The sequence below is a fragment of the Micromys minutus genome (genome assembly GCF_963924665.1).
Source record: "Micromys minutus genome assembly, chromosome: 6".
Taxonomy (NCBI): Eukaryota; Metazoa; Chordata; class Mammalia; order Rodentia; family Muridae; genus Micromys; species Micromys minutus.
In genome coordinates, this window is record NC_137975.1 from 9,598,622 (window position 1) to 9,619,435 (window position 20,814).

Here is a 20,814-nt window from a genome sequence, read left to right on the forward strand (position 1 = left end):
TTTTGTTGTGTACACAGTCATAAACAGGAGAGTAGTTAATAAATATTATACAAACTCATTCCTGGAAAATAGGAAACAGAGGCATGAAATACTATTTTTATTGCTACCATTATTCTGATGATCCTCTGGCCACTTCTCTCTGCCTGTTGTAATTGCATTGTCTTCATATTTTATTCATTAGAAGAACCTCTCTGAGCCCATTCCTCTGCTGCTGTGACTTTATTAAGCACCTCCTAATGGGTGTGATCTGTGGTTCCATCCACTTTCTGTCTGGGATTTGCTCAAGCCTTTAATAAGCATTAGACTTGCAGCCATCAATTCAAGTACAGAAACAATCAATTGACAGTTTTTGTCTTCAGTGGTATTGTGAAAATCTAACTCACTTTATCTTCTTCATGTTATTTTTGATAAATTTGCCCACTGGTTATAAAAATTTGAAAGGAAGTTTGATTTATGTAGGTAGTCACATCAAGTCTTCCTGCTGCTTCTTTTTCTTTCATTCTTTATTATAATCAGAGAATGCCTGTTAACTTTCAGCAACAGACTTTCATAGATTTATGTTGCTAATAAGAGACAGTAAACAATTTAGGAAAAATAGACTCAATTCACTACAAAAAAGAGATGGAGGCAGGAATAACAGAAAAATCCCAAATGTAGGAAGTAAGGAAAGAGAGACAGAAAATGAGAAGAGAAATGAAAAAGAAAAAAAAAACAATTAAAAGTGTATGTAGGAAAATGCTAGGAAGCAAGTTCTTTTAAGTATAGTAATATCTGTTTCATTGTGTATATTTGAACATACCTATATACATGCTTTTTTACGGGGAAGGAATTTTAATTGAATAAAATAAGTTGAAAGTCTATCATATTTATAGTTTATATTTTTTTTTATTTAAGTAACTTAGCCAATGTCTGAGTGAAATTTTATTCCTCCACTGTCAATATACTCCATTTCTCATTCTAGTATATTTTATCATAAATATATGAACAAACAAATTGTATCATAAAATGTCTAGCTCCTGGTATTGAAAGATTTGTGCTGCTCTTAAACTAAGTCAGAGAAATTGCTTGTTGCAAAGGACATACTTAATGCAGAGGCTTGTGACTCCTCAAAGCCCTGAAAATAAGTGCTGCTATGTACTCAGCTGTAGAAGAAACAAAACCCTGATCATGCCCAGTATTGAGAGGTGTAAGATTTAGGTACTGAGGATAGAGATGGGGAAGGATTAAAGAATGTAAAAGCCATTACATGGAGAAGACTGCTGTGAATGCTGACCATTTTCCATATTGTAGCTATTGTATACCTCAACAACTTAACTCAATGCAGTTGTGGTGACCTTCACAGTGACCTCCACAAGGTCAAACCAGTTCATAACTTGAGACTTCAGGATGAAAGAGCTTCTAATACTTATCTATCTCTAGAACAGGAGCAACTGGTGGCTGTTGGGTGGTCAGTGAAGGAAATTCACGTTTCCTTTACATGTAAGGAGCAACTGGCCTGTGGTGATCATATACCCAGTTGTGTGTGGGCAGAACTAACTAGAGCAAGTATGTTATTAAAATGTAAAATAAAATACAACAGTAGCAATCACTTGACCTGAATCCACGTCATAATTTTGGTTATGTTGTAAGAAGAGCAATTTCCTTTTGTAAGATGCTGTGTTAATAAAAGGTAAATGATGATAAAGCAGGATCCTTTCAGTATAGCAATATGTTTTTCAATGTGTATTCATGATCATACCTATATACATGTTCTTTAAGGGGAAGTAATTTTAATTAAGGAAAACAACTTGAATGTCTACCATATATTTATAATCCATATCTCCTTCATTCAAGTAATTTAGTTGAATGTCTGAATGAAATTTTATTTCTCCCTTGTCAATATGTTCCACTTTTCATTCTAGTATATTTTATATGGGGTCTAGTGAGAGATGGTTACCTCATTTTTTATGGTCTTCCTTCTGATCCTTGTCTAAGCATGTTTACAATTCCTTTAGAAGGCTCTATTAGGGTACTACAAGTTCTCCTCCTCCTGTGGTCTGAGTATTTCAACACAAACATTTGTCCTTGCTTTCTTCCAGGCAACAGTCAAGTCATCAGACAGTCACCATCTAAGAGTTAGTATCATTGGCACTTAGTTTTTATATCTATAAAATATCTGTGAGGTGTGTTTTTTATACAGGGACAGAAGCTTTATACTGTGTCCAACCATTTGAGCATTCCTATTTATGATTAGGAGATTTGTTATTTTGTGCCTGCCTCCTGTTGCCATGCAAGATGGTAAAGGCAGGAATTGTGTGGGAGAATAACCTCTTACATCATGGCCTGAAAAGGAGAGAGGGATCTTACATTCTTTCTCAAGGACTTTCTCTTACTGATGTAAATAGCTCTCAGTAGGCCCCACACCCAACTGGCTCCTTTCAGCTAGCTTTGCTTCACACCAAGCTGCTAACACTTGAGCTACTTGAGAACAAACAACATCCAAAATTGGAGCAATAGGTTCTACTTAAAAAGCCTAAAGAGAGATATTTCAGTCCCACCATGTAATGATTCAACAGGAAGCTATTCTGTCCTAGCCAGTAGCAGATCCTACCACACACTGACTGGTTTGATTTCACACATCCCACTGTCCAGAAAAATTATGTTCCTGTTGGTGGTGCTCTACCGTCGATGCTGCTTCACTGTAGGAACAAAAACAAAAGAAAATGAATGCCAATCGATTGCTATAGAGAAAATGTACTGAAGGTAGGTGAAAAGAAAGGCTTTTCATGTTTAACACATACCTTTCATTGTTGCATAGTACATTAATATATAGAAAATAATGAACGCCTTATATCATAACCATTCTCACTGCCAGTTACAGGCCTTATAATACATTCTACAAAAATTTTACATGAATAATATGACTGACAGTCTTATGATTTGAACTTTATCTGATTACTTACCTTTATAAAATAGTAAAATTCATTAGAGATTGGTCTGTTACTATGAGAAAACATATGACATTTGCTTAGCAATGGGACAGGTAATACCTTTTATACACACACTCATTGACTCATTAGTATATTACTAAAGATTAGAAAATCTTCAGGAATCTGAATATCCTAACACCTCTGTGAGAACATTAGCTCATGTATAAGGTTATGGTCTGCATGTTGATCCACATGTCTATATGCACAATCTAAAGCACACACAGAACTGATAACATATTCCTATAGTGCATAGTAACAGCTTCATGTTGTTAAAGTATTAAGAAAAAACATGTAAAGTAGAAATTTGCACATATAATTAGTTTGGAACATTTATAGAAACACAAATATCATCATAGAAAATAGTGATAAAGCACCTAAGGTAACATGATATCAATAGTTTTTATATTTTTAGATGAAAATCAACACTTGCAAATTTAAGTATCAAAAATGAGCTCTTAGAAAAGAAAGGACGTAGAAGAACTTCCAAAGAAAAAAGACTAGAACATGCAGGTAGAAATGTAGCAGTCAGCCACAGCTAGAGGAGAGAATTTTCTAGGCAGGGAGCCTAACAGAGCAAAATAAAATATTTTTCTCCAAATGTCAAGACAAATAATTGGCCAGTTTGATTGAAGAGTGAACATGTGTCTGGAAAAATAAACAAATCTAAAAATTCTTGGAGGCCGAGGGGTGGGAGGGAGCATGTGTGCTTCACATTGCAAATGATTGTTTGCTTTAAAAGTTAATTGGGCAGTTAGACGCTGCTGAATAATTGCTGCTCTAAAGAGCTGCAGCAGAAGAGTTAGCTAAAGAGTGCATCAGTGCCTGGAGGAGTGGGCGGGAGTCCTCCTGGACAGTGTTGGCTGGAGATTCCGGGAGTGCGGGTTATAAGAACATAGATGTCTTCTATTACTTGCTAATCAAGAACTTCCCTCTGCTTGATTATGGCTCTCACTTTCTTAGCCTAGAAACCTAGGCTGGATGGGAAACAGGAGGGAAGGAGGGTGAAGAAGAACACATACACACTTATCAGGTACTGAAAATGATGTACACCAAATGGTGAATAAAAGTAGAGGGCTGGTGAAACCACTTAAACCATTTATATATAAGAAGGAGGTAAAATATCTGTAAAGAATGGTAAAGGAAAGTACCCCACACCCGTGAGCACCAGACCCAACCCTAGGCTGTTAGATCAGAGGTGACCTGTGTATACTGACTCAGCACATATACCCATAGATGGATTAATGACGGGTGGACAGATAAAAGGACAGGATGTATAGAGGGGAGTGCCCTTATCTTCCCTTTGAAATGATTGGAAAATGAATGTAGGAAGCCTGCTGAGAAAGGATTTGAAACCATAGTAACTGAATTCTGCCAAGAACAGGATTAACAAGACATTACATGAATTTGAGATTTTCACTTCTAACCTCTGCCATATTTTAAACACAATTTCCTGCAGAAAATACCCCAAAGAATATTACCAGGGCTTAGAGAAAAATGAACAACCCTGGAGGTGTTTCTCGGGTTATTTGGAAAAAAAAAGGGGGGTTAAATAATATCTAGATTTATGCTAATAACAGCAATTACAAGACCATAAATAGTTGTTATTATTTAATGACCTTTTTTCAGCTACACATTCAAATTCATGAGTTCTTTATTTTATTTGTTTCTGTCTATCCTTATACTTTGTTTAACCCAACACTTTGTTTAACCCAACACATGTGTTGTGGTATTTGAATTAAACCAACTACCAGGTATCTGGTTAGCAATTGGCAATGTCTGATTTACCAAGAGTTTTAAAGGATGTGGGTGACAATGAGTGATGAGTCATCTTAATGGACAAACTGAAAATTCCTCAAACCTCAGATCTAGTGACTCAACCATCAATTGTAGAATATGGTTTATTTATGCTTTTTATATCCAGATACCATTCTAACTCCATATCATTGCCGAGCTCTTGATTTTCAAGGAGATGAGTTTGATTATATTTTCTCTGAAATCAATTGAGTTGGTTACTATTCTGTCACACATTTAAGATTGCTTGTGGCCCTATCATTGTGGTCACATAATCACAGTGGGGTATTGCACCAAGGGGTCTGTGAGCTGAAATGTGCACTCTTTGTTTATTTTAGTTCTTTAATTTTATTCTCATGCCTGTCCTGGTAGCTTCAGTGAAAGCAGTGCACTGAGCAGTTTATCTCTGTTATGTTCTTTCTCTGAAGTACCAGTTCTGTTAGTTCATAGGTGCTTCTGTTGCAGGATAGCTGTGTGTGTGTGTGTGTGTGTGTGTGAGTGTGTGTGAGTGTGTGTGAGTGTGTTTTCATTGCACTAGCACATTGAACATATCAGTGTTTATAGCACTGGACAAAGCACCTGTCCTGGATACAGGATGTGCGCCTAATAATAATTTCTTCTTTTTCCTTTGGAATAAAGCTATACAGGACACACACACATACACAAATACACACACACACACACATACACACACACAAAGAAAGTAGAAGTGATTGAGTAATGATGTCATTGCACTTGTCCTTTATATAAATAAATATAAAAGTCCTACAAACAAATGTGGGCTGTTGAGGCAGTTCAGTCACAAAATTCCTGCCTTATAAGTACAAGTACTCGATTTCTGCTCCCAAGCTGGGAATAGTGGTGCCACCTGTAATCCTAACACTGGGAGAAGAGATTAAGTAGGGAGAGAGAGCCTCTGAGAGTTTGATGGACATCCAGTCTAGGCAACATACCAGTTCTTAGTGCAATGGCACACCTTGTCTCAAATCTTAAGGTGGAATGCCATCAATTAAGACACTAATTTCCTACTTCTATATAAAACCAAACACTTGCAGCACAAACGCATGCTTACATATATGCTGCACATAGTTCTGCACACATGTACATAAATACAAGTCACAGTAATTCCTCCAAAAATGAAACAAATGTGATTAGAAGGAGTGCATGTCCATTTATTAAAGTTCAAACATATAAGCCAATGATGTTAAACATGTACCAGCTGAAATGTTTGAAATGTCAGTGTCACCTGGTGAGTTTGATTATAATAAGAAAATTAACCGCGCACATTCTTGTGTCTGAGACAGCTCCATGATATATCCCAGAACATTCTAAGTCAAACCACCATAAGCTATATTTAGAACCACACCACAATTGGATTTCTAGAGAAAAAGTTCCGTTGGGTTCTGGTTACAAATCAAGCTTTTCATAAGCATCCTAAGAAAATACTTCATATTGCTGATGTTCTATATTATAATAATTTCAAATGTCCGTTTATATTTCACATATACAGATACACAGTTTTAATCAAGGGTATATCACTGTTCTTTAAGCATGTGACCCAGGCATGGTTTTCCCATTTGCCTGCAGAAACACATCATCAAACACACATATGCAGCACACAAGGACCTATGAATTGTTATTTTTTGTAAAAAGAAAAATTAAATTAGAAGATGATTTTATAGTCCCAGAAGAAGCTGAAAGGTGGGAGTTGGGATTTAAATGATCAAAATACATTTTTGGTTAGACAATCTAAATTAAAGCTTTACCATATATTTATAGCTTAGTATGCTTTTATGGAAATTACTTTGTTCAAATTCCGAATGATACTTACAAGTAATATTAAGCAAGTTTAGGCAAATTGGATTTTTTTGATCACCAGGTTAAAAAATTTGGAATATCTATTTGTGCCAGTGCTTTCTGTTATACCTAGATTTAGCTACCTCTCATTTTGTTCAAACAGTGAGATAATCCCTTGGCCTCAGAACTGCAGTAGCCTCAGCTCTCTCTCTTCCTTTCTAAATTGACACCCTCCAGCTGTGTTCAGTATCAGAGGATGCTTGTGTACTTGGAATTCTGTTACTACTAGAGACACAGCAGTAGCTGAGATCCCTTTTTATTTGGTCTTTACTTAAAGATGTGCTTCCCCTGCCAGAACAGTTTGTGGATATCGTTAAAATGTAACCTTCAAGCAAGTATGAATGATTCCTTGAGACTTCCTTTAAGATTTTTAGGCAAAAGTCAGTGTCTGGCTCTTAGCTGAATTTGGATGCCTATTTTATGCAGATTTATGTTGCACCTAACTGAAGGTATACTTGTCTTTCTCTACATATTAGGAGTGTCATCAGAACATTGATATGTCACACAATGACCTTCACACATCTCAGAATAGAACTGAGAAACTGTTAACATGGAGATTGTATATTAATTATATATGAACAAATATTTATATGTATTTCTCTATATATTTATATGTGTGTGTAGAATACACACATGCACGTTCTCTCTCTCTCTCTCTCTCTCTCTCTCTCTCTCTCTCACACACACACACACACACACACACACACACACACACAAGCACATACACACACAATCACACAGAAAGAGAGAGAGCACAAATCCACATTATAAATATAGGTATAAGGGTTGTATGGCAGAAACTTGGACTGGATTTGTGAGCGTGTATGAAATAAAAACACCAATTCTTATACCTAAGGTTCAGGGAACTGTTTCGTAAAAATGACAGGGAAACTACCTGCATGATTCACCAACAATAGGACTGCTCAAACAAGACTTAGATGATGATAATACTAATGTATATGCTAATGTGGAAGGGGGAAATCTGATCAAAACCAACTTCTCATCAAAATAATTAAGAAAGAAAGTAGTGACTGCTGAGAAAGGTAGAGTTAGTTTTTTCTAGGGATGAGTTCCATAATTGGCTTTCAAATAGAAAATGGTCAGCTAAGAAATCATTTACAAACAAGCAAAATAAATGTACTCACAGGGGTTGTATTTATATATTTATGCATATGATGATGATGGTAATGATGATGATAGTGGTAATGAAACTAGAGCAATGGAACATGGGGAGAGATTGAGAAAGGAAAGATGTAAGTGTATTTTGATCAAAAATAAAAATAGAGAATGAATACTAATTTTCTGGAGAGAATATGAGACAAAACAAATGGACTGAATTGAGGCAACAATAGCAGTGGTGGCAGCAACATCTCAGAACAGCCACATCTCTGCATTCGCAGGCTCCCTAGTTCATTGCTGGTATTGTTTGTAAAGCTACCTGGGCTGCTCCTGGATGAAGATGCAGCTAAACTGCCCCTCGCTCTTATTCAGACACCACTGTGTGGTTGTGTGTTTACTATGTTTTTAAACTGTAACAACTTGAAATTCAAGATGATTCTCCAATCCTAATTCTACTGCATAAACCCTAATTGTGCAGATAGGCTGTTCCATGACTTCATCTAGATTTCTTTTATCAAGAAAACCATAATTGACCCAAAACTCAATAATCTAGGCTCATACATACTAATTCTTCTATAAAATGAATTATAATTTTAGGAGGGAAAGATGGCACCATGGGCTAAGAGTTTGTCTGTAGTTGTGAAGACAGGAGTTAAATCCTCAGAATCCACATCAATAAAAAAGAAAGGGTTGAGCAGTGGTAATGTAAACACTGAGTATGTCCATGAGTATGCACAGTCCCAGTGTTGAAAATATAAACACAAGGGTCCCTGGAGCCTCCTGTTCAACTAGTCTGGTTTATTTGAAATATTTCTGGTTCAAGAAGATATTCTTTCTCAAAAAATAAAGTGGAGCATGGCCAATGAAGACACTGGACAGCATCTCTTGCTTCTACCTTTGCACACATACATTCATGTGCATACAAGCAGACACACAATTTGTTTTCAAGTCATTCCCCGGTAAAGAGCATGGCCACACATATCGAGGGACAATTAAGCATGGTATGTCTTACTGATGTGTAAAACTGAAGCTGATCTTTCACAATGTTTCAAATAAAGACACACATTTTTCTTTCACAGTTTATGAAGAATGTGAAATCTAATATTCCTTTTCCTCTTTTCATTGTCCTTTTCCTCCATCTCTTCCCTTTTTTGATCTTCTTTCTTTCCCTTTTTACTTGTCTCGCCCATACTTCTCCACACACACACACACACACACACACACACACACACACACACACACACACATAGACACACACACACACCATTCAACCTCCATGGTCCTGTATTGTTTTTTGTCTCTTGATTTTTTTTGTTTTTGTTTATATTTTTGTTTCTTTTCCAAGAAAGAGTAGAGAGCAGCCTTTGTATTACTGCTAGGTTCCTGGTACAATGCTCTCTCTCGGTCTCTGTCTCTGTCTCTGTCTCTGTCTCTGTCTCTCTCTCTCTCTCTCTCTCTCTCTCTCTCTCTCTTTCTCTCTCTCTTGTCTGGAGTTCTGAGTAGTCTAAGCTAGTTGGTCACAGTGTATTCTTGAATATTTTTCCTGATAGCAATGTAAATTCAAAGACATGGCTTGTTTGTTTCTTTGTTTTGATTTGTTCTGTGATTTGTCTATGATGGTCTAGTGTCAAAATAGATTTTAGAAAAAGAAAACCTTAATAGATCTTTGTCCTTTTACTCAGTATTTTAATGATAATTAAGTAATAATATTTTCATTCATTCACTGATAGACCTTTTTTTGGTCAACAGAAAAAATTCAATTTCTTCAAAGTCCAAAATTTGCAGCTCAAGTATATATTATTTTCTTGAATATACAATTGGGTTGTGAATTTATGAAAACCACATATTGTTTGTGATTTTCAGTTTCTTCATTTTCTGTTATCTATATTACCTTACAACGATGGAAAAATAAAGATAGGTTATCTTGAAAGAAAACATAAACATAAGTCATTGACTTTCATACATATATTTAAATAAGAATATATTTAGATATTTTTATTTTGTTTTCTGTCCTTTTCTTTCTCTGTGTGTAGTTAAAATGAAATAATCTGTCAGCTGTCTGGCCACTCAAGTGTGGCTTATCTATCCAAGAGTTAAGGAGGAAGTCAACTCATCTGAAGTTTGTAAAGGTGACTTCAGTTGCTTGAGATGAAAGAGATATTTGCATCATTCAATGATAGGCTTAAGAAAAAAGTATTAGTTAGCAGACATCTACATAGGGAAATTTAAGCAGAAAGATAATTTAAAAGGAAGGGTAGAATTTAGGTAGATGTGGTGGTGGGAGGAAAGTGGACATTTTCAGCTCTTCTTAGGAATTAGCACCCCTAAATAAGTATGATTTTCATAGAAACTTCACACCATTGTCTCATGGTTAATAGCATTTTGCTTCTAAATATGTTCTTTATGCTTGTTGCCTCAATGAAATCTGGGAGATTTAACGGTGTGAACAATTCAGAGGGAGTGAATGTTTAATATATGTAGATAGAGACTGTAGGAAAATTAAGAATGTCCAAGTATATCAAAATCTTGCCTGTGTAAAAGTCCCACATACTACAACCATAACCAGAAATTTGCAATGGCTTTAGAATTGTTGTTTGGTTTGGTTTGAAGCAGTACCTCTTGTACCCAGGCTGTCCTCTGACTTGTTGTGTAACCAAGTACAATGGTAACTTTTCCATCTTCTTGTCTCCATATCTCTAGTTCTGGGATTGCAGGGATTCAGCACTATAACTTGTTTGTTTGTATAGTACCGGGAATCCAATCCAAAGCTTCGTGCATTCTAGGAAAACACTGACTGCCAATAACATTACATATGCAGCCTTAACTGTAGAATCTTAAAACTTACAAATTAGTTAAAACACCAGGGATATTTTTATTTTAGATATCTAGCATATGCCAAGGGGGGAAAAGATATCTATTGCTATGAGAAACCATGTCTGGTGCCTTCGGCAAGATACTTCCAGGGCTTCCATAATCTGTGTTGGTTCTTGTTTGGGTCATACTATCATTTTCTGAGTACTACCTGTAAGCTACTGAACAATTTTCAATCATTAAAGACTATAGTAAGATAATAATAAATTCAGGAACCCAAGCTATTTTTTTTTCTTCTATGTCTCAGTGAATCATAATTTCTGAATGTGTTTCCTGAATCACTGGGGTTTGGTTCACAGGCTTATTTACCCTTGAGACTATGCACTTGAATGTTGATGACTTCTCTTAGAGCATGAGGTCACTCTGCTTCTGGCATTTCTAAGAGTAAAAAGAAGAAAAAAGGAGACTAGATCAAGACCCCTTTCTTATATCCTTATTTTATTTAACCTGCTTTTCAACCTATCAAAAGGAACGCAGATTTGGTTAATTTTAACTATTATTATGTAATTTTGCTTGGATAATATCCAAGGGCTATCAACATATATACAAAGTTGTGTCCTGTGTGTGTGTGGGGGGGTGTTGTTCAAAAGCTGATTTAAAACTTAAAAAGAGTCCAAAAAAAGTAATGTTAGGTCATCAAGATAAAGAGGAAGAACAGACCCAGGAAAAAAGACACAGGTCATAAAAAAAAATTGAAGCAATTTTTTTCTAGTTTTTCATTGTATTTTTTCTCTGTTTTATATTAAATATGTGAATTTATCTTTTTGTGTATATGTAGAACTTATTGACATTCAAAAATATCTTAATTCTGTTATTTCTCAGAGGTAGTAGTTGTGAAATTTGAGGCTTCTTTTAAATTTTACAGACTGTTAGTATAATAGCACTCAGAATGTCTAGTCACTGAAAACACAATGTGGCACAGACCAACTTACAGTGACTTTTTAAAACATTTGTTTTTGAAGGAAGAGATTTTACAAACTGAATTTTTTCTTATTCTGCCTAAAGCTATATCAAATCATTTAATTACACATTAATCTATACATTTTAGAATGCTACACATAAAAGAAATTATGATTTCTAATAATTTAAAGCTGATCTAAACAAATCAGTTGTGATATTGTCTAGTCTTCTATCAATTTGAGTTATGCTCCTGATACTCAGTGGTGTCATTTATTGGTCTTTAATTATGTTCTTTTAATAAAAATATTTTGATGTACACACCCATATGTATAAATAAGTATCTATTTAAAGCATATTAAAACTTCAAAAAAATAAAAAATATAAAAAATTCAAAGTGAAAAAGAAGAAAAGAGAAAACTGAAATCTACAAAGTATGGAAAAGAGAGGGGTTGGGTGAGTGGAGAAGAGAACCTTTATACACACACGCACACACACACACACCCACACACACGCCCCACTGTGAGCTCCTCTGTAGATGTTTAGCTGGAATTCCTGACTTGTGAAACATCCTGTTTTTCAGATGGAAGCCCATTCACCTGGTGGATTGGGAGGTCAGGTCAAAGGCACACTTACTGGGGAGGTTCTGTTCCTGGAGTTCAGGGGTGAGTGGGAAGAGAACCTTTACACACACACACACACACACACACACACACACACACACACACACACACACACACATGCCCCACTGTGAGCTCCTCTGTAGATGTTTAGCTGGAATTCCTGACTTGTGAAACATCCTGTTTTTCAGATGGAAGCCCATTCACCTGGTGGATTGGGAGGTCAGGTCAAAGGCACACTTACTGGGGAGGTTCTGTTCCTGGAGTTCAGAAATGTGGATGCGGTCTGGAGGAGAGCTGCCTGGACAGTCGGCATTTTTGCAATTGTGATGCTGACATCGATGAATGGTAAGGAGAACTGCACTTTTCCTACAGTGGTAAGAAACGTTAACTGGTGAGCAGAATTGCTACTAATAAAGAAAGATGCAGATAACACATTCATTGGGAATTTGGGCTGCATATACTAAAAGGAAAGAAAAAAAGTTTTTAAAAATTAAAAGGTCTGGAAACCTGAGAGATGCTCAGTAATTAAGACCAATCGATGCTCTTCCATAGAACCTGCCTTGGTTTCTCAGCACCTATATGTTGGCTGAAATTGTCCTTAATTACAATGGCCTTTTAATCTAATGGCTGCTAATAGCCTCTGTGTGCACTGTGTGCACATGGCTCACTGACAAAAGAGCAAAGATACGCATATGCTATAAGGAAAAATTTTTTAAAAATGTGAAAACTCTGCTCTTCAATGTTGAGGACTAATACTGAGGTTTGTGCCTTAATCTACTTGTATTCTGAACTTTTTGTTCTAAGCAAGGAATGCAATGTAATATGAGTTTCCAATTTAGCAAGGTTTTGTTCTCTTTGCCTGTGTGTGTGTGTGTGTGTGTGTGTGTGTGTAGATGCTCTTGTGTTTGTGAGTGTCCATGCATGTGTGTAAGAAAACTTTCATTATCATTCCTTAGACTCCACCTATTTTGAATTTTCTTGAGATATAATCTCTCTGTGACCCATTACTCATTAAGTAGGCATGCCTGTCTGGTTGGATTGGTCTGTCTTTACCTCCTCAGTGCTGTGAGAATAAGCCTTTGTAATCAACACAGCCATTTAGTGTGGGTTTTGAGGACCAACTCAGGTCCTCCCATCTTAAGACAAACATTTTGCTACCAGGCCATCCCTCTGAAATCTACTTGTTGCAGAGGGGGCAGGAAAGATAGGAATCTAATTAAATTGCATTTTTTTTTCTTCCACTGATGATTAGTGCCTTGACCACCATTGAGTGACTCTAACACCAAAATAATTTCTTTTTTACTCTATTTACTGATTTTTCAGTTACTGATCATATAATTCTCACAACATTTTTTTATGCTTGTATGTTGAGAAAGGACAATTATAAAGAGTTAAATGTTTGTTTTCAGTATTATACATGTCTGTCAAATGTAAAGACACAAACTCAAACCAAAGTCCTTGAACACCATGTCTAATGCTCTCCTACACCAGCTCAGTCCTCTGAGGCCAGCTAAGGTCTCACATCAGTTAGGTATATATTATCTCCAACCTCCAGGAAAGCTTTTCAGTTTTCACTCTATTATTTATGAAAATGTAGACACAGTATGGTTACTCCATGTTCAGGTTTGTGTTAGTTTCCAGGCAGCCTGACATGTTAGCTTTTGTACTGTTTCTCTTCTCATCAAATGCTTCTCAATTATAACAGAATCCCTGTCAATCTTCTCTCAGACAATTTACAATTTCTTTGGGGTACAGTATTTTATTTTATTTTATTTTTCAAATTGTTACTGGAAGAAACCAGTTCAATGAAACTTAAGTTTTAGTCAAAACCTTATTTCAGATTAGTAAGCCAGTGGTTGGGGGGTGGTGAGTCAGTTAAGACAAGGTTTGCCACTGAAGCATGCAGACCTGACTTATATCACCAGGATCCACATAACTAAGTTGTTTAAATATCTGGAAGTCCTGGATGGGTCTTGAATTTTCAGCACTTGTGAGGCAGGTTCTTGGGAGTCATTGGAAAGTTCCAGGTGGAAGATAATTTAACATAGAAATTCTCACATTGTGGTTCAAACCCTTTGGGGTTTCGGTGGCCCCTTCACAAGGCTTGTATATGAGCTTATGAAATCACAGATACTTACATTAAAATTAATAACAGTGGCAAAATTATAGTTATGAAGTTGCAATGAAAATAAAAAATAGTTTGGGGTTATTACAAGATGAGAAACTGTACTAAAAGATGTTAGCATTAGGAAAGTTGAGAGCCACCGCTCTAAAAAGAAGTCAGGCATAGATGAGCAGTCCCTGTGGTTTGGCATTGGGAGAAGCATTAACTGCACTGCACTCACGTTCATATTACATGAACCCTGAGTTCTGGACATGACAGAGCTCCTTGAGAACAGAGAAGAGTTCCTTTAGATGCCTCTGCCACCTCTAACTCTTCCTGAGGAAATAGTCAAGTGAAATAGATTGAAGATTGAATGTTAACTTTTTTCTAATTTGGTCCCCACTAAACTTTGAAGTGAATTTTATTACTGTATTATAGAGACATACAAAAAATCTACTTTGTGTCCTTGATGAAGAACAAATCTCTGAACCACATGGGTCTCAATCTGTGTAGTAGATGTTTGATTAAATTTTAGGGAGGTAATTTCAGAACAACTTTAGAAAGAGATACACTGATTTTTTTTTTCCTATAGAAAAATAAAAGAAACTTCAGGAAGGTGCAATCCATCCTGGCAGGGAAGGCACAGAGGCAGGAGCTTGAGACAGGAGGTCACATTGTATCCATGGCAGAAAGCAGAGCAAGAAGGGTACTGGTCAAGATGGTGACTCTGGTCACCTTTTCCTTTTTATTCAATCTGGAACCTGAGCCCAGAAAATAGTACTGCTCACATTTAAAGTGGCCTTCCCACCTCATATAACCAAGTCTAAACATTAGATCCTACTAAATTTTCAAATTACCCATCAAGAGGAGAGATCTTGACTAATAATCATCTTAAAATTGAGGAGGGTTGTGAAATTTTTTTATGTTGTTATGTTACCAAGAAAAAGAGGCAGGAAGTAAAATCTTCTGACCCTAGACACTCAGATTCACTTGTGAGTTTAAGTCATAAGTCTCCCCACTTTGTCTTGTATTATTTGCAGATTTATAGGCTCATAATAAAACACTTTCACTTTACTTTATGTTATACTATTAGAGAAGCTGACGTGGGGGGGGGGGTGAAGGTGAAAGCTGTCATTGAAAAGGGAGTATTTTGTCTCTTATAGGTTTTTATCTCAGAGGCGCACTGTCTCTCCTCAATGTGCAATTGCCAGGGCCTAATTGACTTCACAGTGATGACTGGGGGTAATAGCTCTGCCTTACTTATTCATGATGAAGTCCTCTAATATTTTCTTCTCCGGAATATTCCATTAATCATGTTACCCCCCAGATCCCAGGTTCTTCTCCCTTTATTGACCTAATTATTAGTTCATTAGCTTCTGAATCAGTTATGAACTGATTGATTAAACTTCATCGCACATGCTGTGTTTACAGGAACTCACCAAAGACCTTTCATCTAGTTTCTCTTATGCTATCATACTTGAATGTGTGCAGATGCACATGCGCATGGATGACTAAGTATGCAGGAAGCCGAAGTCAACATCAGTTGCCATTCCTTAAGGGCTGTCTGTCCTGCTTTGTCCTGAAGCTCATTGATCTAGCCAGGCCAGCTGGCCAGTGGTCTTTAGGAAACTACTTGTCTTTGCTTTCAAAAGACAGAGGGATTGTTATCAAGCAAGTTCATCCAACATTTATTTTTACCACTGCTGGATATCAAACATAGGTTCTCATGGTTGCATAGAATTTAATTACATAGTTGAGTCATTTCCCCAGTACTTGACAGAACTTTTAGCACCATATAAATTAATACATATTTTATAACTCTTAGAATTCTTTATAGGCATATAAGAAGCACAGATATTAAGCAACTTTATTGAATAAGTACCTGTTAGGGTTACACATGTTTTAGATACAGGTCTCATTCAACAACTGTCTTAATTTGTTCTTTAATTTTGTGAAAAAATACCATGATTAAAGTAAATTAGAGAAAGAGTAGTTTATTCAAGCTTATAGTTTGAGAGGGACAAATGCCTCTCACCATCATCATAGCAGCGAAGCACGGTGACTAAAGCACAAAAATGCAAGTTATCAGCTTAAATTGCAAGCAAGAAGGAGAGTGAGAAAAATGGGAATGCTGTGAAACTATAAACATCTTGCCTCTAGTGACAAACTTTCCCCAGCATGCCTACATCACCTAAACCTCCCCTGACCACCACAGCACCAGAAACTAGTGGTCAAGTTTTCTAGCCTATGGGATAATTCTCATTTAAACCACAGCCAACCTAACAAGAGTGAAATCAAAGGAGCTAAAGTATCATTAGGTAATTCAGTGCAATGTCAAAGGGAAAAGACTTTTGGATGTCCCCATTTTTCTCCTGATGGAATACAATTGGGCATCTATAGTTATGAATTCTATGTTTCACTGATGACTTAGGAAAAAGAAGTATTCTGTAGTAAATGTTTTGGAGGGCACATCAGTACAGAAGGCTATCACTGAGATTCACTTTGCTACTAGGATGTGAACAAATATTTATTCATCTCAGACAGGGCAATAATGACAGGTCTAAGAGACAGTTTCACCCAGGTCTCAGTAAGTGAAACAATGTGTATATTGAACATACTTATACAGCACTGTGAAGGGATGCTTACTGAAACAAATGAGGGGGGGGGGGAAGAGAAGGAGAGAGGGAGAGAGGGAGAGAGGGAGAGGGAGAGAGAGAGAACTAGCTTTGACTAAACTAGGGCATGGAGTAAGCCAATCACTATTTGCACAAATGGGTTTGAAACAAACCCCTGTATATTGAAGACCTACGAAATACTCTCCATATTAGCAAGTTTTGCTTAATTAATGAAAATATTTATATGTTCAGCTCCACCTTTGGCCTCTTCTGTAGAGGTTTATAGAAGGAAAGATGGACTACTGTTTGAACAGAGCAGAGGGCTTCTTTTGGCAAAGTCTCTTGTTTGGATAACTGACAAACTCTACATCCAAGTATGGCATACCTTCATTCGCACTATCTCACTCCTGTAAATGTCTCCATGGCAGTGAGTGCACCTCTGCCAACTTCATGAAACAATGTCACAGGTCACATCCCCAGCAGATGTCTCCTTGCAAACCGTGAATATTTTCCATGATAGTCTCAGTTTCTCCAAGTCTCCTGTCATGCCAACATCACTGCTGGAAACCAACACAGTTTATACCCAGGGTCCAAGTGACAGAAGGAGACAGTGCAGACCAGGAAACCAGAAATCTATCAAATCCATAGCGGCGCTTTCCAGGAGAGATATCTACAAGTCTTCAGATCAGTGGATAAGGCACTTGCTATGCATAAACACTCATTTGAATTCACTTTTTGAGGACCCATATTTAAAAGTGAATATGGCAATATACACTTGTAATGTCAGAAGAAGCAGGCGGATACAGATATGTTCTAGATGCTCGCTGACCAGCCAGTCAATTTAACTAAATTGATTAGTTCCAGATGTAGTGATAAACCTTGTCTGAAAAATTAAGGTAAGAAAAAATAGAGACAAAGACTTTACAGTAACTTCTGGCCCCCATATGCACAAACATACACATACATATACTTCCACATACCCACAAAGCATATACACAAAATATATTCAGGTCTCAGCTACATAACATGGTCTCCTATGAATTACTGGTTGTTTTTCTCTGATAACTGTTTTTCTCTCTTTAAAAAATATTTCCAGCAGATAGAAGATTAAAAGAGATATTCATCAAGAAACAATGTCTATCATTTTAGGAAAAAGGCCAAATGCTTATGTGTGCATCCTGGATTTGATACTTACCTCTTTTTAAAGTCATAATCAAGTCTATATGTCATGCTTTTTGTGACTGTGTGAGAGAATCCAATGAATAGCTTGTATTTGTTGATGTCCCCTTTGCTCTTTCCATTACTATAAAAGCCACCATGTTTTAATGTACAAACAATGGTGCGTTATCTCATGAATCAATTTGCCTCTTTGATTACCTGAAACATTTATGAATTAATACATCCCAGTGTATGAATGACTATGCTAACCATCCACACAAAAGATATGGTTGCTATAGGGGGAGAAATAATGGTATAGGTAGTATAATATGATGGAATTTGTGATGATTGTGTATGTGTATGTGTGTGTGAGTGTGTATGTGTGTTTGTGTTTGTGTATATAGGCATGTGTATGCACATGTGAAAACTAGAAATAAACTTAAGTGTTTTTTTTTTTTCAGAAGCTGTCTACCTTTATTTTGAGAAATTTTCTCTTACTTGGACCAGTTGTTTTTCAAGTAGACTTGATAGGTTAGCCTGAAAATCCAATGAATCTGCTTATTTCTGCACACCCAATGCTAGAATTATGAACACATCTGATGTTTCATGCATGCCTTCCCCTCCCCATGCTAATGATACAATCACTTTCCTCATGGGCTATTTACTTTGCATCAGATCACCAAATTTCTTATCAGTGAGATAGTTTTATCAATTTAAAATACAGTTATTTTGTTAACTACAAGATCAAGTAGAATTTTAAAGGTACCTGTCATGTCTATTCAACTCCAGCGTCTACTGGAGAAAGAAAAGCACAAAAGGAGAAAGATTCTAGAAACTATATCCGTTTTACCCTTCCCTGCATTCATGGCTAACACAGTTCTAACCAGGTTTCCTACATATTTCAATGACTTTATGTTTGTGTTTCAGATCTTTATATTTTCTGTTATCTCTAATGTTCTGGGTAAATATTAGAATCTTAAAGAACTTTGCCCTATAATGTTCCTTCAATTTGGTCTTGGGAACAATTGGAAAAAAAATTGTATAGGTGAAAGAGCTTAATCCATTATACATGCCCCATAGAGTTGTCAGTTAAAAGTGCTGAGATGTTTTGTTTTGGTGCTTTATGAACCATTTATGCTATTAACATGTCAGAAAACATATTCTTCCTTTTGGCTGAACTGCTATTCAGGCTGAGTTAAAGGATCTTCTTAACTTTACCAATAGTACTGCTGATATAAGGATTGTATATCACAGTCATCAGTGTGGATTCCAGAGAGGTCTCATAGAATCTCTAAAACCACATTGGAGAAGCTTCTATTTTTCTTTTTGATAAGCAAGGCTCTTGGGGAGCATTAGGCAATGTCTTAGTTCCCTGTGATTGATTCATTTTTGTTCTATTACAACAGACCGTGGTGATGAGAACTTATTACCATTTCTTCCAATGAGATCCAGTAAACTAGGAAAATGAGGGGTATCATATAGTTGGTGAAAGAGGAGGAAAGGGCTAAGAAACATGGAAATAAAGACAGGATGTGATTCAACTAACATTCCTAGAACTCTTTTGCTTCAAATTAAAGAAAGCCTCAACTGGGTAAATCACTCAAGGACATACTTGGTCCAAATATCTGTTGGGTCCATATCTACTATCCACATTCATACATGTACAGATGTTCTGACTTTTCATATAAAATTATACATAACTTGCATAGAATATGTATAGTATACCTGTCAATCATCATCTGAATATTTTATTATCTATCATATGCTTGATAGGCTTCAAAGAGTTTTACCATTTTGTTTAATATTTGAAAGCTTAAATTTTTTCCCTGCCTGGTATAAACATGCTATTATTTTAAGTATTTTTAGTCTCTACTGGTTTGAGACTTTAAAAGAAAAACCTATAAGGAGAAGGAACATACTATGCTATGAAATTAGTTACACAAAGGTTTCTTTTAGAGTCCAATCTAACTAGTAAAAAGGAGAAAATAAATAAGAAAATCAATCTTGGTTTCCAGCAACAGAATATTGAATAAGAAAAATATGGCATATATGATTAACGTTTTCAGAAGGAAAGAAGGCAGTAAGTGTTGTTTGGGGTTTTATAGAAAATAAAACACAACTGGAAATAAATTTTTAGTTATATCAAGCAAATCAGAGAAAAAATTTGACACAATTCTCACATTTATAAATTTTCACTTATAATTGTGTGTGTGTGTGTGTGTGTGTGTGTGTGTGTGTGTGTGTGTGTGTCAGTGTTCGTGTGATGTTATATACAGAATTGTGTGTATGTATAGGTACATTCATGGGTTCTGATTTGAAGAGCAAATATCATTGTCTATCTTCTATTTTCTTTCCTTCCTCCATTTCTCCCTCCACCACTCAAGGTTCTTTTATTAAACATGGAGACTGACTAGCCAATTAGATTCTTGAATCCTCCTGACCTCTAGAGTACTAGGGTTGCAGACTAATACATGCACTTTCTTCATACATAGTTTCTGTTGGTATAAACTCAAATCCTTATGTGTTTGTGATAAACACTTTACCTACTGAACCATCTATACCCTCAGTCCACAAGGAGTAACTTTCTAAAACACTCTAATAGACCAGCCTAGGTATGCAACAAACCCAGGGAACAGTATGGTCCTGGACAAGTGTAGGGGACTGTTGAGCACTGCATACAAGAGAAAGTGATCTCTGAAGAGGGAGGAAGTTGCAGATGTGGACACACTGCAATGGGGCTTTCTAGTGACAGACCACAGTATGAAGTACAAATTTTCACATGCTAATAGCAGATTCACCAGGTTCAACAA

The 20,814-nt window shown here is 36.3% G+C and overlaps 1 protein-coding gene across 1 annotated transcript in view; it reads left to right on the top strand.

The window, feature by feature from the left end:
- LOC308421694 (contactin-associated protein like 5-1-like) overlaps positions 1-20,814 on the top strand; it is a gene marked incomplete at both ends in the record, with an annotated part of 497,826 nt that overhangs the window by 323,951 nt on the left and 153,061 nt on the right. The window contains one exon of the mRNA XM_080918133.1: positions 12,316-12,472. Coding sequence (XP_080774259.1) covers positions 12,316-12,472 — 157 coding nt within the window. The remainder of the gene's footprint in view (positions 1-12,315; positions 12,473-20,814) is intronic.